We start from the raw sequence: 19,894 nt of genomic DNA on the forward strand, positions 1-19,894 counted from the left end.
ATTTTTAATTAAGTTTAAGTAATAAAAGTAATAAAAACCTCATACACTCGTTTACTATACCCTTTCAATAAAACTTATAATTAAGTAATTTACAATAATATCACAAATAAAATAGTAACTTAATAAAAATAATAATGTACATGTCTAACAAAACTAGTTATAAATATTATAATATTTATAATACTTGCTTATTCAAGTGGATTGTTTAAATTAATTTGCTCAATGACTGGCCTTTGATTCATACAATCGCATTTTTGTAGTGCGTTATAAAGGGCTTTATAACGAAATTTTAATAAGCCTTTGATGAATGAACAGTGTAATGTCATGCCACACGATAAATAAATAAACCTTGTAATAACTAGCTATTCTGTAGGAAAAAACTGTACTGACACACTGTCTGACTGTTATACTGTGTTTCTGTATTCTCTATGAAATAAGGTAAAAAGCATCTGTCTAGTTTCCACACAGCAGCGTGCCATACGCCATTAGCGGATGAACATGAGCAAAATAAACCAATCTCGAAATATCCTGACGCAAATAGTTTGTAATACAACTACCTACTACTTGCTAATGACGCAGTGACCCAAAATGAGTCTTAGCCTCCGACACGAGAACACGCCAGTTGTCTCGATCCTCAATCTTTCGCCCAATTGGCTTGGAGATCGCGCAAGTCCGCGTCTACAGCATCGCCCCAGCGACAACTGAGGTGTCCGTTCGGCCTCCGCTCCGCCCTACTGAGCGTCCCAAGTATGCCCTTAGCGCCACGATCACCACCCATTCTTACAACGTTACCGAGCCAGCGAAGGCGGTGGGCTTCTGTCTCGCCGACAATATTCTCATCTTCCCAAGGTTACCCAAGGTACTACCTATAGTACCTCCTCATTTCGGTGAAATTTTAATCCTATTCAATTGGAACAAACTCGCGTTTGCTTTGATTCGTTCAATTTTCCAACGCAAAATCAACTCTCTTTTATACACTATAGGTTCAAATTTCAGTGGCAAATTTGGGATTTTTCATTTGTATGGAGCCTATCTTAAATAATGATATCCATAACGTCGTGGCTTGCGGCTTGTATTGTCTACATCGTCCTTAACTGGCTGCACTGGGATGTGCCCGAAGACCGCCAAGTGACCGTTGGTCATGCTTTTCGCCTTGACAGTGATTTCGCCGTTTGGCAAATGTTCCAGTTTCAGTGCCTGTAAAAGATAAAAGATAAAGATAAAAGTTTATTGCACGTATAAAAAGAAAAGTTACACAGGTATATTAATAGTAGGTATTAATAATCATGTGCATAGCAGTGCGTATACGGAAATTGCAGAGGTCGCGGCACTAGGCCAGGCCTGTATCACGGGAGACCAGACAAAGAATATCGATATGTCATATATTATAATTAACAGATGTAGTGCATAATTACTTTCCTTCGTATTTTCAAGGAAATGTACGAACGTGTCTTGCTATTTCAGTACAAAAAGTACTGAGGATGATTAAAGTAGCATGACGAACACGAACGTTTCCGAGAAAATACAAAGGTAAACAATTATGCACTATATTGCTTATTAATTATTATGAGTATTATGACACTACTTAAGTAGATACTTGTTAAATTTTTCCCATTATTAGGAATTAGACAAAATCAATATATTGGTAAAGATACATTTTTGACTTATCATGACCGGTTTAAGTTGTTAATTGAACAATTTAAACGTGCTATTTATTTACTTGTCACGAGCAAATAAGTAACTAGGTTAGGAAAAACATAATAAAAGAACGTGGACATGAAATTTGCGAGAAATATTTTTTTATTTTTTTATTTCGCCTCCCAAAGGCGTGTTTACATAAGGGAAGGAATGGAAAGGTTTGCGAAGTTCTGGTAGGCTTCCGTAGCTCAATTGATTGGAGCAAACGCACGGATTGCGGAGGTTGCGGGTTCAAGTCCTGCCGGAAGCGTAAATTTTTCCATATTTTCGTTTAATATAAAATTTATATATTTCGCTTTCAAAAGTAAAAAGTTAAAATAAAATACCTTGAGATTATCCAACCAGGCCACGTAATTTCCGATACTATTGCCTTTTTCGTCGAATACCCTCAGTTCAACGTCTTTTCCTGACGCCGAAACTAACACGTAATCGTTGGATTCGCGTTTGTTGAACTGAAAACGAAAATCAAATCATGTTAGGTATAGGGGAACCCGGGTTCGAAAAATGGAAACTTGAGCGTTGCGAGGGTTTCAAGGCACGATGGTTAAACAAGTTTTGCCGCCGAGAGAAACACACAATTTTTCACCTCACCAACACAAGGAAAATACTAACCGTAAAATATCAAACATAATCAAAGCAAATCGATTCAAAATGAATATTAACAAATATTAATCATTCAAAATCATAATTTAAAAGTCAATTCTACCAGCAAACATAAGAAAACAACTCAACATTTGCATTTGATTACTTTGCCTCACATGTGGATAAAATGCAACTCTCATCAGTTTTTGAACAATCAAGAGAGACTTTTCGAGCAAAATATACTTGTTACAAAGTAGCGGCTACACGTTATAAGCTTTTTATTAAACGAGACCCAAAAAGTTGAAAAAACTTTTTGAGGTGTTGATATTTCGTATGAAATATAACTTTGGGCTTGTCCACAAATCACGCGAGGTTCGATAGGGGTGGAGGGGGTCACGAAAAAATCACGACAGATCACGTTGGAAGAGGGGGGGTATAATGAGACCTCACGTGTATTTTTCTACGGTAAACTAAGAAAAAATACCTACCACATGATACTTATTTTTCTTGGTTTCGTTAAACATAAATCTTCACTCCGCACTTCAAAATAGCGAGTCCGTTTTACGAAATTTTGGAGCACCTGGCCTTGACCGGTTGGATGGAGAAATTTCAAAAAAATACATACGAGGTTATGTGGGGGAGTAGCCAAAAACCTCACCAAATATCACCAAGTGGGAGGGGGGATTCAAAAAGTAACCGAAAACACCTCGCGTGATTTGTGCACAACCCCTTTGAAGTCTACTTACTTTAATCTCCATTCTTCGTGATGAAGGCAGTAGTGTAGACTTTATAACATTCTTGGCGACCTTTATGCTCTCCCTTATGAACTGGAAGGTCTGAAAAACACAGTCCAGAAAAAATTGTACTTACACGTATCTATGCTGTTTCACAGGTTATTGACTTTATTGTTCCATGTAATTTAGAGTAAGGTAAAATAGGAATTTTAATTCACGTAAACTACCAAAAACCGGCCAAGTGCGAGTTGGACTCGCGCACGAAGGGTCCCGTACCATTACGTAAAAAACGGCAAAAAAATCACGTTTGTTGTATGCATAGACTAGGAATCCTCTAGACCGAGTTTAGAGCAATTATTTCATGAAACCGATGATGCCAAAAATACGGGGGTGCGCGGGACGAAGTGAGCGAAGTCCCGTGCCGTAATTGGTCCGTTCAAAGACACGGACGTCACACAAAGACACTTTCGACTCGAACATGGAGTAAATTTACCGTATACGTGGCAGATATAATAATATTTCCTAGACATTCATTGCTATAAAATTTTAAATTACAATCTCTTAACCATTGTTAAAAGACCTAATTTTATAATTATTATATAAATACTGTCGAATACCTAGCATAATCTAGTTTTAAGACTATTGCTATTGCTGTGAAACTCACTATTACTTATGTAACAACCATGGATGCAATAAATAAATTAATTAAATTAAATTAGACTATGCTCAGTCTGGAGGATGTTTTGTCTGTGGTTGTATGATGGGAGCCCCACTTAAATATTTAATATATTCTGTTTTTAGTATTTGTTGTAGCGGCAACAGAAAAAACATCATCAGTGAAAATTTTAACTGTCTAGCTATCACGGTTCATGAGATACAGCCTGGTGTCAGACAGACGGACGTACAGACGGACAGCAGAGTCTTAGTAATAGGGTCCCGTTTTTACCCTTTAGCTGTGTTATTTGTTTGACGCCAATGTCTGTCTGTCTGTCTGTCTGTGGTGGTCATCGTAGCTCTCAAACGGATGGACCGATATCGATGCGGTTTTTTAAGTGAAACTGATTTTCCTTGCTGTGGTTCTTAGAGTTAGACCAAGAAAAGTCTGCAGCGATTTATATAGCCCACACAGTGGAAGTGTTATTTTAAACGTCAACCTTCTATGAAATCATGACGTATAAATAACACTTGCACTGCGTATGCTATCAAAATCGCTGCAGTCTTTTCTTGGCCTAACTCTAGCTATGTTTGATAAAAATCGATCCAGCAGTTTGATGAGTATCAGCTCTTTCCAAAATGATCTAAACCCTAAGGCAATCGGCATAATGCGAAGGATATGTTTTACCAGGGTCAGACCAGGACATATTTTGAAATTCAATAAACAGGAAAAAAACGTTGAAAGTGTTTTATTAGAGTTCCGTACCCAAAGGGTAAAAACGGGACCCTCTATTACTAAGACTCCGCGTTCCGTCTGTCTGTGTGTCTCTCTGTCATCAGGCTGTACGTATCCTATGAACCGTGATATAAAAATTGAATTGGCTATTCTGTTGCCGGTATAACAACAAATACTAAAAACAGTATGTAATAAATATTTAAGTTGGCGTTCTCATACAACAATAGTGTTCTTTTTTGCCAAGCGTTTCTTCTTCTGAAACGCTTTTGCTTCTTTTTTGCGTAATGGCACGGCACGAGTCCGACTGCGCGAGTGCGCGAGTCCGACTCGCAATTGGCCGGTTATTATCCAATAAATACCTTGTCCAGTCCACTTTTGTTTATCCGAATAAGTTCCCCGCCACACTCCACTGTTATGGCGTTATAAATATCATCCATTTGTGAATTGTTCGCTTGGCTATCCTCGGTTAGGATGAAAAAGATCTGAAAATTTGTTATTAAACGTTACGGTTACTTTTTAAGCTTAAAGAAAAATGTAGGTAGGTAGGTATATAAAATTGTATTTTTTGTTGTATAAGTAAAATTAAGATGATAGACGCTTCCGTGAAAACTAAAGGACCACGGGATTTATAATGTCAGCATCCATCAGGGAGAAAAATTGGGACAAGTTTGTATGGTGAAGTGGACCTACTGCAACGTCTGCAATGCAAAAATCATCCAGATCAAATTCACTGAAATGTCTAGTTAGATCATACTCATACTCTTTTATTTTTAAAGTCATTTTACACGTCAAGGAAGAAAAATATAATAGTAACATTAAGAATAATCAGTAAATAATATTAGTACCTATGGTTAAAACAAAATAAGGTAATTATTACGGTTAAAAGTCAACATTACAGTGGGTAATAATAATTAATGCTCATAATTTGTGATTGTAGAACGGGCGCTCAGCTAGCCAGTTCTACTCGTAGGTACCTATATTGTATGTAGGTACCTAAGCCCTTTACAGTGAAGTGGCACTCATTTTGAGATTGGTCTAAAGTCAATTTTCTAATACTCACCTTGCTTTTCTTACTCTGACACAGTGTTTTGACTTCCTCAAACCTGTCGTAGTCTTTGGCAGAAGAGTGTGTAAAAAGGTACAGGTACGAGCCATCCTGGCTCTCTTGCAGACCTTTTACGATGCCTGACAACGCCATCTCTGGGCCAACGTTGTCGCTTTTAACGTCTATCAAGTCGAATGCCTTCCTGACTAGTCGAATGTCTTGAGTCATTGTTCTAGTGATCTCTGAAATTGAATGAGGTTGTGTCAAAACATTGATGTAGATAAGGTCAGCCAGAGCAATTGCAATTATAGAGACCGTGTACGTTGGAGGGTCTGCCATATTGTGGCCTGAATCGGAAACATATGTGCACATGTACATTGCCAAAGCAAGTGCTATCATCTACCGTTCTCGTCGGTACGTTTCCTTGTGCATAGTAGGTTCCGCCATCTAGTGGGCTACATCATAAACGACACATTTACGCCTCGCGCCAAAAATCGACGGCTCCTATGGGACATATGCTCTAAAAATACAGTGAGTCTAAATCTCTAGCCACTTTTATTGATGGCACACTTTCGAGAATCATAAAGGAGTGGAGTGGCTCTTGTATTTCTAGAGTAGTTGCATTTGCCTCATAGTCGCAAGACGCAATTTCCCTAGCAGACCTTACAATCTTTTGTTTACATGAATAATATACAATGAACTCGTTTTATAATGACATTTGAAGACGCTATAGGTTATATTATATCCGAGCGCTCAATGTGTTGACAATATTCTGGATATTCACTTTAATCCTTTAAAAGTCGCCAAATGTTTAGATATTAGTGAGCATCCTGGCCGCTTCAGTAAGTATCAAATGGCAATTGTACTTTTGTACCCAGTTTCTCAAAAAAAGGTACTTTACGGTAGTTGTTTGGCGTGCAAAAAGCTCGATTTGGCGAACAAGTGCCTTTCTTTATTTTTTCTAAGTTAACCTATTTCTAATCCCAATCCACACAAAAAATTATTAAGTATATCAACGACATTTTATATTTTATACTCAATATTAAGGTAAAGAAAAACTATCCGACATTGTCTTAAATGTGTGCTTTTCCTTGGGCGTATACCATTTTAATTATGCTCGTGTTAAACAAAAATAAACATACCTGGTTCATTAAAGGTGATCACTAATATGTCATCAATTAAAACTTCGTTTAGAATCATATTCACCATATCTTTCGCGTAAGATTTCACTTTTAACATGTCACCCGCTGAAACCACTGAATTGTCTATCACAAACGCTAAATTTGCCTTTTGCTCGCATGATATTTGAATAGTTAAAAACGTGAACAAAAACAATTTTAGCGACATTTTTAACGATTTGTCGGTCAACTCGGCAATGTCTGATTAAGCTATGTAGATTTATATAAATGTAACATACCTAAATGGCTAACCCGACTGAATCGCTGACGTTCTTGGACTTACCAGCGCAAGTGTCTCCGATAATTAACCTTAATTGTATAGCAGCAGAGTCTAATTTAGTAGTTTATTAGATTAAATATAAGTTGTTTTGAATAGTTGCTCAACTGATAACGGAATCGTGGAACCGATAGGGCCCCATGGTCAAAACCTCAAGACAAATAAACATAAATATGGCTGGGCTACCTACTTTATTTAACAATTAAATAATTGAATGAGTGAGTCCATCTTTCAGCTTGAGCAAAAATGCTTCCGTATTAACCGCATGTTCTCCTCCACTTTTCGTATTTGTCAACCGATTCTTGTGAAATTTTGAGAGAACGTTTGACAATTAAATATGTACGTTATTTTTGTCAAATCAGTTTTCGAATTTTTTTCAAAATGGCGGAGTCATGGCGGTTCGAGAGTTTTACAGCTCACAAAGCAACTAGTCATTATAAAATTATACTTTGCTAAATTTTATTTTGCATATTTGTAAGCTTTTATTACTTAAATAACTTGCAATGTTCGTATGTGGATACGTAACAAACTATTTAAGTTGTAATATTGTCTTTGATTACCGTAAACCGGGGTTACTTTGATTTGCGGGTCGACTTTGATAACGACTTCCCTCCGCTACTAAAGTGCTTGTTTTGACGAGTTGGAAAATACCTTCGCAGTTATTTTTTCTTTATTGGCAACACTGATAGTTGCTTCACCGCCCAGTAACCGGACGCGAGTGTAATATTATTATTTCGTCTTGAAAAAAAATATTAATGGCGGGTACGCATTTCTTCCTGGTTTTATTGCTTGAAAAACTTAAACAGTATTTGTGTCAATAATTAAATACATGTAATTTTATAGTGTCTTAGGTTAATCAGTGTTTATTCGTGAGTTTATAAAAAAATACCTGTATTCAACAACCTACACATGAGCACATAGCCGGGGAATCCATGGGTCGGGGTGTCTTTGATCACTTATACGTGGTGAAATTGATCAAAATATTAAAGTAACACCATGAATTATTTTGGCAACTTATGATTTTTTTATGTATCTTTTTCAATAATAAATAGGTATCGTTTGAATCAGTGGAAGAGGTAGAGGTTGTAGAATTATAAGTTTGTATGTAAATGTTGATCTCCGGAACTGCTTATCTGATTTTAAGCATTCTTTTACCCGTTTCTATTGTATGGAATTAACTTTCTGGGTGGAAATTGGCTATATTTCATCCTGCGTCTTTGCTTTAGGTGTTTTATTATACATGCGTAAGGCCACCAGCCCACCACCACCAGGGTATTAATTAATTCTACTATTATTAAATATGCATTTTTTTTTATAAAAACAATGCCAGAGATTACAAAAAAAATATCGGGTAACGAGACTACAAAAAATACCAAGAAGAACAACTCAATGATGCACTCGCACACATAGTGGCGGGCACAAAATCTATTTGTGCCGCATCGAAAGCATACAATTTTTTTTATACAACTTTACACAATAAGTATAAAGGCAACATATCAAAAACCCGGGTGCACAGACCAAATTTACTGAAACCGTAAAGCTTGCAATTCAAAAATCAGTTGCTAAGTGAGATAATAAGTTATAATCCTACGTTATTTATAGTAGATAATATAATAAGCGCTTAAAGTTATCAATTTGTATCATTTGGTATGTTATCAAAGTAACCCCACACCTTAAAAATATAAATAACTTAAAAAGTACTTAACCGATTTTTATTTTTTTATTTTTTATGGGCTTTTTAGCGGGTCTACTTTAGATTGTCAGCAAAAAAATAGTGGTTTCAAAGTAACCCCATTCTCAATATAACTTTGATCGCGTTGTTATTATTTTTTTCCGAAAAAAATATAAGTCCTAATTTTTTTTTATTTGGCAGGCGGAAAGAAGAGAAAAAACCGATTATTATATTTTTATTTCATATTTTTACCTATATTAGGAAAGTCAAAAAATGGTGCCAAACTCTAAAATTGATCAAAGTAACCCCGGTTTACGGTACCGCGATAGTTACCTACATGCCTACCAATCACGAAATGAAACTATTTCAATGAAAGCATTCGAAATCGAAACGTCGGGATGTAGGTACCTACTTTAAATTCATCTATTCCGTTATACATTAAAATACAATTTTCAAATATGTACATTTTCTTCAAAATTTCGGAATCATTTTTGTGTGGTTGGCGCCCGATTGTGCTGGGATTATTGGGATTACTCGGGTTTCCCCACGATGTTTTCCTTCACTGAAAACACACACACGTATGTGGGATTACCACGTACCAGAGTTGGGCAAAAATTAACTTGAATAAGAATAAGAATAAAAACAGAAATTTTATTCTTATTCAAATCGATTTGAATTAGAATAATTCTTACACTAGTTATTTTAGAATAAAATTAAGGTGAATAAATCATGCGACTTTTATTTTAAATGCGGAATAAAAAACAGAATAATTATTCTAGAAGTGGGACTATTCTAACTAAGGTTTTATTCAATTAAAATGTTATTTAGAATTAAGTTAATTTTTGTAGTACAATTGGTTATATTTTGTAAGTTGATTTTCAACCTTCTATTTAAAAGTCGGATTGATTTGATATTTGTTACTTTAGTTTAGGTATAGTACACATTGAAGAGTTCCGCTATACACTATCTAGTTCTATCATCCGATCAGGGTGCTTAGCCAATATGCCAAACGTTGATGCTCCGTAGAGTTGCGCATAGTCTCTCTCTATCACTCTTACATATTAGTGCGATAGAGAGACAGATAGCGTGTCGTAGCGCAAACGATTGGGTGCCTAGCTAAGATGCCAATTTTTGTTTTTAATTTAATAACCAAATCATTAGGTTTAATTTAGCTGCTTTTAGCGCTTTCTGACTCTCACTCTTACATATTAGTGCGATAGTGACAGAAATAGCGTTTTGTTGTCGTGGGGCAAACGTTTGGCATGTTGGCTACACTCCCAATGTGCCTAGCCAATATGCAAATTTTAGTTTTTAATTTAATAACCAAATCATTAGGTAAATTAAGCTGTTCTGGGGGCCTAGCCAACATGCCAATCGCTTGCGCTCCGACAACGAAGCGCTTTCTGTCTCTATCACTCTTACATATTAGTGCGATATAGAGACAGAAATAGCGTTTTGTTGTCGTGGTGCAAACGTTTGGCATGTTGGCTACGCTCCCAAGGTGCCTAGCCAAGATGCCAATTTTTGTTTTTATTTTAATAACCAAATCATTATGTAAATTTACCTGTTCTGGGGCCTAGCCAACATGCCAATCGCTTGCGCTCCAACAACGAAGCGCTTTCTGTCTATATCACTCTTACATATTAGTGCTATAGAGAGACAGAGATAGCGTTTCGTTGTCGTAGCGCAATCGATTGGCATGTTGGCTACGCACCCAAAGTGCCTAGCCAAGATGACAATTTTTGTTTTTAATTTAATAACCAAATCATTAGGTAAATTTAGCTGTTCTGGGGTCCTAGCCAAGATGCCAATCGCTTGTGCTCCGACAACAAAGCACTTTCTGTCTCTATCACTCCTACATATTAGTGCGATAGTGACAGAAATAGCGTTTTGTTGTCGTGGCGCAAACGTTTGGCATGTTGGCTACACTCCCAATGTGCCTAGGCAAGATGCAAATTTTAGTTTTTAATTTAATAACCAAATCATTAGGTAAATTAAGCTGTTCTGGGGGCCTAGCCAACATGCCAATCGCTTTCTGTCTCTATCACTCTTACATATTAGTGCGATAGAGAGACAGAGAGAGAGCTTCGTTGTCGGAGCGCAAACGATTGGCATAATGGCTAAGCCCCCAGAACAGCTAAATTGTACCCAAAGATTTCGTTATTAAATTAAAAATAAAAATTGACATCTTGGCTAGCCACGTTGGGTGCATAGCCAACATGCCAATTGTTTGCGCTACGACAACGAAACGCTATCTTTGTCTCTCTATCGCACTAATATGTAAGAGTGATAGAGACAAGCGCTTCGTTGTCGGAGCGCAAATGATTGGCATCATGGCTAGGCCCTTAGACCAGCTAAATTGAACCTAATGATTTGGTTAGTAAATTAAAAATAATACGGTTACTGAAACTATGCGATATGCGACTGTCAATTTGTAAGATTTTATTCCATAAAATAGGTATAAATTAGGCAAGAGACTAACTACTTTTACATCTACCTAACTATACGTAATTAGTACCTATACCGTACCCGGACTAAATTTTTATGCGTGGAATATTATTTCGAATAAAAATCATGATTATATTTATTTGATTAAGAATAAGTTATTCTCATTCAATTTTTTCTCATACGAATTATTCCCGACCAAAATTATTTGAATATTTTTGACGGGAATAAAATCGAGATGATTTTATTCCTACGAATTCTTATTCAAATAATGATTTTATTCTTGAATGCCCAACACTGCCACGTACATTGAGTGTGAGTAAAAATCCTGTTTCTAATAATTCTGAGAAATATTGCCGTAGATAAGGTGTTATCTTAGGGTCAAGCTTCGCGGCTGATCTGCTCGTATAGTGTAATGTCAGGCCAACCTTGAATAGATATGACCAATATTTTCAATAAGGTCAATGTGGCGAAGTCTTTATTTTTTTTTGACTTTAGAGTGATCTAGTTCCGTTAATTATTCACCTATGTTACTGCTTGTAATCGCATACGATGAAGAATTTAATAATTAATAGTTTAGCCTTAGTGACAGATCATTTCAAGCACAAATTAAGCAAAAACAATGGCATTTTTTAAAATTCGGCGAGTAGACGGACTTCCCGTGCAGTTTAAGGGAAGTCCGTCTAGTTATGATATCAGCCAATATATGGGTGCGTATATGATCGTAGTCAAATTCCTAAAAAGAATGGATCAAGACAATGAAAAGTGTATTTTAAACTTGTTAATATACGGTTCAGATTCGAAATAAACACCATTTTTCTAAAACAAAGGCAAGTCCATATACTACCAAAATGGGGTGGTAAACCTTTTTTGCAAATAATTAAACATAATTATTTTTTTTATTTCCGAAATAAAAGATCAATAGTAATTTTAAAAACAATTTTAATCGTTTCTTTTAATATACTGAGATCAAAATTTAATAAAGTAACATCATGCGCAAAGTCTGGAGGATTTTTTGATACCTTATCAAATCGTTATAATATTAAAATCGTAAAAATAGTTGGTAATCTCTGATTTAACGAAAGTGACGGACTTGCCTTGAACATAATAGACGGACTTTCCAACTTAGTCAAATTTTAATATGATAAATTGTGGAACGTATAATTACAAAACTAAGCTAATTTCTGATATTTTAAAACTAGAATAAAGACAGCTGGTTCTTATGCTACCTACGTAGTTACTTTCTGATGCACAATCTTTTCAAAAACTATTTTTAACAATGTTTTTTCGACCGGCTGTCGCACTATGACTTCGAGTTCAAAACACGAAATGACTTATTGAGGCGGATTGCTCTGAAGTTAGTTGTCACAGCGCCATCTGTTTTACAGAGACGGAACTAGCGCGAAAAACTGGTTAATCGACTGGACTCCAAAGTCGCATACGCCTTCAAATTCAAAAGTTATAACGTGTTGACGGACTTGCCTTGTAGACGGACTTACCCACAGTGACCTTACTTACCTACTAAAAATGTACTCATAGAGCACGAGAACATCGTCAGGTTCTGTAAGTCACAGCGACTGAGATGCGGGTCACATTGAAAGGATGCCGGACAAGAGGGCAGCAAAAGTCATGACAAGGTGGACGCCGCAACAAAAAAGACCGAAAGGCAGGCCTAAGAAGCGTTGGATAGATTGTGTAGAAGAAGATCTTAGGAAGATGGGAAAGTTTACCAACTGGAAGAAGGTCGCCAGGCACCGCGACAACTGGAGGAAGATTGTGGAGGAGGCCAAGACCAACAGGGTTGTAGCGCCAACGGAAGTAAGTACGTACTAAAAATCTACTTAAATTATTATAGGCACATGAAACCGCCGCCAAAAAGTCGCTACCATACAATCAAAGTTAGTCTCATTTTAAAATTACATGTTTATTTAAGTTAGGTACATGAAACTTTGAATGAACATTTACGTAACATGATATACCTATACTAATGTACCTACTGTACGTAGGTCTGGTACTAGTTTTCGTTGCTAAAAATTATAATACATAAGTACAAAGTAAGTAAAATAGAGCCAGTAGAAGTTTAGTATGTAAAACTTCTACTCGCTCTAATTTCATTGTATAGCAATTTCTAGCAACGAAAACCAGTACCTGACGTAGATATGTATATTACATGAATGTTCCTGTCAGATTTCATGTCAAATTTCATACTGTCGATTTAAAATGGGAGCATAACTTCTATTGTATGACGGCGGCTTGGTTTGTGAGTGACGATACGATTCGGGAACTGAATTAGAGATTCATTAGATATGAAATAGTAAAGATATGTGACGTACCACGGCAAAAGGTACCATTGCCCCGGCTGAATATTGGAGCGGCGTTAATAATAGCGTAAGCACCAGCCGCCATAAGGTACCTTTTTCCGTGGAACGTCACATATCTTTACTATTTCATACTTATATCTAGTGAATCTCTAATTCATTTCCCGAATCGCGCCGTCGTTACTCCCAAGCGCCTGCGCTTTCGATAAAGACAGCGAGCTCAGCTATCGCTTTTGCTATACTTGTGAGCGAAGGTGTTTCATAGGGCCGGTACAGACGGACTGCAATCTGCAACTTGTATGGGAACTGCACGCCGACTGCACGCCAACTGCAACGTCGGCGTGCAGTTCCCATACAAGTTGCAGTCGGGTTGCGGTCCGTCTGTATCGGCCCTATAGTTCGTTTTTTTTTTAACATTAGAAAAAAGCTAAACAATCTTCATGTGCCTTTTAATTGAAAAACACGTTTTAAAAATAAGTCACGGCAAATATGTAACAATTATGAATCTAATACGATCATTTATATTCTTCTGCTTTCATAAGTAATAGTTACTGATTTTTCAAAAGCGTTTTTCAATTAAAAGACATGTCAAGATCGCTTATTTTCTTTCTAATGCTAAAAAAACGAACTATAGCAACGGGCCATGCGCTTCTTTGCTGCCATTGAGTTCTAACGTGTGATTATTAAGACATTTGATGCCAAACAAAGGAACCTAAACATGGCCAAGGTTTTAACACATTGTTTCTCAAAATGGGTGATTATCGTATCGATACAGATCACTCACTCTAGATGGAGCGTACACGGCGATATATGCTCATGAACCCTGTATCACAGAATAAGTAATAGTACTCCCGTACAGAAAGGACACTTCCTAAAAAACCGAAGTTTGACAGCGATTCGGGGTCGAATCATGGTATCCCTTTCTAACTTATGGCACAATCCCTTTCGGCTAATAAAATTAGGGTTGTCAAAATTCAAGTAATTATCTTATCTGTGGTCGTGCACGCAAAGGGACGTCAAGTTGTTTCAACCCTAATAATTGCTCGGAGCAATGCTGAGTCGAACGGAGCCGAGTGTGCCCGAAGTCAGGAGTCTCCCCACTGCCTGTATTGCAAATCGCACAGGCACTCTTATCTTTTATTCTGATTTGTAGATGTAGTGTAGAAAAACGCCCGGCCGGAAACAGGCGGACAGTCGATTGTTTGTTGTTATTCAGCCCAATTCCCTGGGATTACAGCCGTATTCGAACAATGAGATACGTCAAATACTAGATTTAGAGAATACGTTTCTTCAAACACAAACGTCACTTTTGACACTTGTTTGACACTGACGTATCCGATCCATATCGTTTCAGTATCTAGCAGTTGACGTATCTCATTGTTCGAATACGGCTGTTAGACTGTGCCTACATTAGGGGAGAGTGGGGCACAGTAAATCACTTTTTCGTAAGAGCTGTAGTTGCACCATTTTAAATTGTATCGGTTTACCCTTGTTTTGGTTCCTGATTTTGCTTCACTTTTCACTACTGATCGGAGCAGTCATAAGCAGGGGCTGCTGGCATATATAGTGGTGAGATTTACCTAAATAGGTAAATCTTTAAATAACTTTAAATAAAGTCTATAGAACAATAAAAAAATATGACATATCCGCCATAATGCTGAATCTGTAGAATCAGACCAAGAAAACTCTGCAACGATTTTGATAGCATATTCAGTGGAAGTGTTATTTTAAACGGCAAACTTCAATGAAATTATGACGTACAAATAACACTTTCACTGCGTATGCTATCAAAATCGTTGCAGTATTTTTCATGGTGTAACTCTAGTATTTAATCGATGTACATTCTATAGGTGGTAATCTATGCATATCGAAGATCTTAAGGCCATAGGTAATGATAACTTAACCATTCATATTCATGATGGGTTTAGAATTTCAGTTCGAATCGTGACCGCAGACTAGGGACCTTGTCTATTGATAGGCATTCAGAAAACCATTAGTCAGGTATCTTACAGTAAATACTATATTTATTTCTGGCCACTTCATACCTTGTCACAATGATTATCATTATGAAAGCTGCCAAGCTCATCTTACGGTGCGGCCACGACATTGCGCGACCGGCGGCGGCAACCATAGGTGGGAACGAAAAGGTCCGACCGATGTGTCTCGCTCCAAGCTATGGTAGCCGCCGCCAGTCGCGCATTGTCGTGGCCGGTCCGTTAAGGTGCCAACTGGCAGATTCGTCAAATTTCTTGACCGTAAAATGAGTGACGAATGGAACGTTCGAATCGTGACAGTGATGCGGCGGCGAACGTCACTCATTATCAGTACAGTTACCATCAGTTTGTCACTGACATAAACGCCGTCGAGAACGTAATTTACTTTCTATACATCTCGCTCGCACTCGCATATTAGTGGAAACGGGATGTATAGAAAGTAAATTACGTTCTCGACGGCGTTTATGTCAGTGACAAACTGATGGTAACCTTACAGAAGGAAATTTGCAGTTACAGTTACCCTGAAGCAGTAATGCCGCCATAGTAATGAAGCTGCAGTTCACCTTTACATGCAAACATTTGCATATAGAGTCGCACCAAGAAAATTCTGCAGCGGATTTGATAGCCCACGCAGTGTAAGTGTTATTTATACGTCATAATTTCATAGAAGTTTGACGTTTAAAATTACACTTGCACTGCGTGGGCTATCAAAATCGCTGCAGACTATTCACGGTCTGACTCTAAGTAAAAAACTCGGCATATTGTTTTTTCTGGTTTTAGGAAAGATATTGGCTGACCGAGCGTTAGCAAGGGTCTCCGTTTCATCTTGGACAAAAATGCTTACGTACTTATGTCCTAATATTCTTATCTGCATGTCGCATTTCTCAACCGATTCTCGAAATTTTTCTCAGAATTTTTTTGTCGATTCAGAATTCGGATTTTTTTCAAAATGGCGGATTTTTTTTAAACCTAAGTGTCCCGCTGTTGGGCAAAGGCCTCCCCCAGATTTTTAGATTTTCTGCCCGATGAAGTACATGCAGTGTCCAGTTTTAAATAAGTGTAATTAAATAAGTGTCCAGTTTGTTGAGAAATGCGTCCAGACCGTCTCACCATCTCCTCGTTGGCCAACCACTCTATAGTTTACGTTATGGCACCCACTCTGTAGCTACTTTAGCACATAATGTCAAAACAATTAGGTACTACCCAATGCCACCATTTCGAAATTTAAGAAAAAGGTAAGATGTTGCAGAATATACGCAAATATCAGATGCGCGAATGTATAGCAAATGCAGGTGCGAAAATTATCGAGCGATTTCGTAAATTGAACTCTGACCGCTGAAATGTTACCACTTATAAAAATAGCAAAATAATGTCTTCACTATTACACTTACTTACTACGTTATGTGGATGTATACTTAATTCTATTTTATTGGCAATGGTAAGTTTAACCCGTCAATATGCATGGTTCTGACTACAAATGATTAGTGCTTTTGTAGCATATTTAGGCGGCAGTTTCTTTGAGTTTCAAAAATCGGAAAAATAATGTACCTATAAGTATACCTTATTTACCCCAAATAAGAAAGTTTTTGGTAGATACGAGAGATTTTCGACTTAAGTTATGGCACAGAATAAATAAATAGTAGGTACAGAAGACTCACTCTCTAACAAAACGCGTCTGTTACGATCAGGACAGATAGGTATGGCCGCTAGGTGGCGACAGCGCAGCGCTACGCGTGGTTTATGGCTAGCCACCAAAATTGGATGTACCTACCTGTAGCAAATAAGCGACGAAATCGCGGAGTGAGCCACGCCTGGTTATGGTAGGTAATACTGTTTCCTTTAACTTCACTATTATAGTAATTAAGTAAAAGCTAAAAGAATAGATAGTATAGAGGGGTCCTGTCATTGTAAATTTTGTAGTCACTGTAAATTTACTGCCATCTATCGACACACGACTAAAACTCAAAATGAAAACGTATAAAGTTATTAAAACATGTACATATATGGATAAATGATTTTATTATTTTTATATCATTTTGATCCATGTTCATTCACTGATATCTATGTGTTAAAATTGTTAAATATGAAACGGTGTCGTCACGCCATCTAGCCGAGGATAGGCTAAAGGTGTGTGCGCCATCTATTCGAGAATGACTTTGCTTGAATTCCGAGGCACGTTTTTTCCTTAGACTTTATTCGTCTTATACGAAGTTACATATGTCTTTGGTAAAAGGAAATAAGTAAACGTGCCAGTGCTGCGACATATTAGCAAAACAACTTGCACATATTGATGATTTAATCAATTTATCCTTATTGTCGGAGAGACAAAGGCTATAGTTCGTTTTTTTAGCATTAGAAAAAAGGTAAATAATCTTGACGGTGTATTTTTATTGAAAAACTCTTTTGTAAAATAAGTCACGGCAAATATGTAACAAATTATGAATCAGATACGATTATTTACATTCTTTTGCTTTCATAAGTAAATGCTTTATCTATCTATCTATTAATAGGTAATAGTTACTGATTAAAAAAAAGCGATTTTCAAAATCGCGTAGTCTTTATCTAATGCTAAAAAAACGAACTACTTATAGGTATCTGTTTTATCGACTTACGAAAAAGTAGGTAGGTACCTCTGTTTGAAAAAATCCATAGCCGGTTATAAGTTTTAATTTTTGAAACTTTTGGTACCTACTAGATATGTTTACCTAAAATCTGTCGAAAATTTCCATTGCCGCTAAACAGGTTGAAATCTTTATAGTCTAACAAATGAACGCTGATGTTCACATTTTTACGGCCCATCCGGCTCGCGGGTCACGGCCATTTTGATTGATTTAAAGTTTACGAGGAAGATAAAAGAATACGCTAATTTCGATGAAGATTGAGAACGGGTTGGTAATTCGATGTAATTGTTTTGGTACTTGTTAATGTAGGTGATTGTAAGTATTTTGGTGTGCTTAAAATGTATCCTTATTCATGTAAGAATTTTTTCTTACAAGAACTTTTATTTTATGTTCACTTTTCTAAACCATGATTGTACATTTATAATATTTAAGTAACTATGCGCATGAGAGGAAGCCTGTGCCCTAGTGGGACGTATATATGCTGATTTATTATTATTACTATAAGTACCTAACTATTTAAGCGTATTATGATTGTATTAATATTTGGATATTTTTCAATTAAATTGAAAAATTATATACTTAAATTACATAGGTATTTCGGGGATTTTGGAAACGGCTCTAACGATTTCGTTGAAATTTGCTATTTAGGGGTTTTCGGGGGCGATAAATCGATCTAGCTAGGTCTTATCTCTGGGAAAACGCGCATTTTTGAGTTTTTACATGTTTTCCGAGCAAAGCTCGGTCACCCAAGTACTTACATAGGTACATATTAACGGTGTTGAATAGCACATTACCTATATGTATTATTAGACTATGTACTACATCGTTAGAAATGTTTAGAATTTTTCCCACAATACATCATCCATTCATCTATTTGTCATCAGAATATTTTAAAATGAATTGTGCCATAAACAGGCTTCATTAGATTCACAATTAAACCACTTACACGCTACAACACAATTGTACAATCGGATAATAAATGAATGAATATACCGGGTGGCCAAAACATAAGTGCATTCCCGTTGCCAGGGAAGTTTTGGGATTATACTGAGCAACTTTTACTATGAGACCAACCCCGAAATCGCGAAAAAATATATTGCTGTTTCATACATTTTGTTTGGTCCATTTTCTATGGGATGGAAATTTTTTTTTTGGCGATTTCGGGTTTGATCTCATAGTAAAAGTTGCTCAGTATAATCCCAAAACCTCCCTGGCAACGGCAATGCACTTATTTTTTGGCCATATTACGGGAAAATTTCTCACAAATTATATTTTTTATTATATATTATTGGAGGTAAACGAGCAGACTGATCACTTGATGGTAAGCAAAAACCGTCGCCCAGCAGCAGGGCGTCGTCGAGCAGGTGTTAATACACCTGCAACACCAGAGGGGTTGCAAGTACGCTGCCAGCATTTAAGATGGGAGTGCACACTTTTCTTGAAGGTTTGAAGATCGTAACGGTCCCACAGTCCCTAGTCATACAGTAAGCTCAACCTGTCTTGTTTTGTGGGTACTAAGTAGACGACTATATTATAGGTATATTATAAATTTAATAAATATTTAAATTCGTAGAAAAGAATCCGTAACTCAGGAACAAATATTTGTTATAAAGTTTATAAACACAAATAATGCCCTTACCAGGATTCGAACGCGGGACCTAGTGGACCTCTAAATTAGTTTTAGGGTATGTCAAATGTTTAAAATAACAAACATCTTCTAGTAGTTGGGGAGCCGACGATGCTAAATGTGTGTTTACTCGAGCGTCGTACAGACCTATTGGAATCGAAATATTAGAAAAAAAAGTTATATAAAGATTTTTTTCCAGCGAGCCGGAAAGCGTCTACAATTTATTATTTATTTATTATAACACTTATTTGTAGGCATTTTCTTATCTGAAGAACACAAGTTTACCCGCCGAATTTTTACATTGTAACCGTCA

The 19,894-nt window shown here is 36.8% G+C and overlaps 1 protein-coding gene across 1 annotated transcript; it reads right to left on the minus strand.

Moving 5' to 3' along the window:
- Positions 1–78: 78 nt before the first annotated feature.
- On the minus strand, positions 79–7,014 carry LOC134795079 (hemicentin-1-like). The gene is made up of 6 exons (XM_063766914.1): positions 6,592–7,014; positions 5,465–5,691; positions 4,764–4,886; positions 3,027–3,116; positions 2,025–2,150; positions 79–1,197 (listed from the first exon to the last, which is right to left on the minus strand). The coding sequence occupies exons 1-6, from the start codon at positions 6,794–6,796 to the stop codon at positions 1,030–1,032; spliced, it is 939 nt and encodes a 312-aa protein (XP_063622984.1). The 5' UTR covers positions 6,797–7,014; the 3' UTR covers positions 79–1,029.
- Positions 7,015–19,894: the final 12,880 nt, after the last annotated feature.

This window comes from Cydia splendana, chromosome 11 (genome assembly GCF_910591565.1).
Source record: "Cydia splendana chromosome 11, ilCydSple1.2, whole genome shotgun sequence".
Taxonomy (NCBI): Eukaryota; Metazoa; Arthropoda; class Insecta; order Lepidoptera; family Tortricidae; genus Cydia; species Cydia splendana.

Bases quoted from the DNA above. Each gene is read 5' to 3' on its own strand.
- LOC134795079 (XM_063766914.1), bottom strand. From the start codon at position 6,796: ATGTCGCTAAAATTGTTTTTGTTCACGTTTTTAACTATTCAAATATCA. The intron at 3,117-4,763 runs GTATTTATTGGA...TGTGTTTTTCAG, and splicing joins ACAAAAGTGGACTGGACAAG to ACCTTCCAGTTCATAAGGGA. The intron at 1,198-2,024 runs GTATTTTATTTT...TATCTTTTACAG, and splicing joins CCTGGTTGGATAATCTCAAG to GCACTGAAACTGGAACATTT.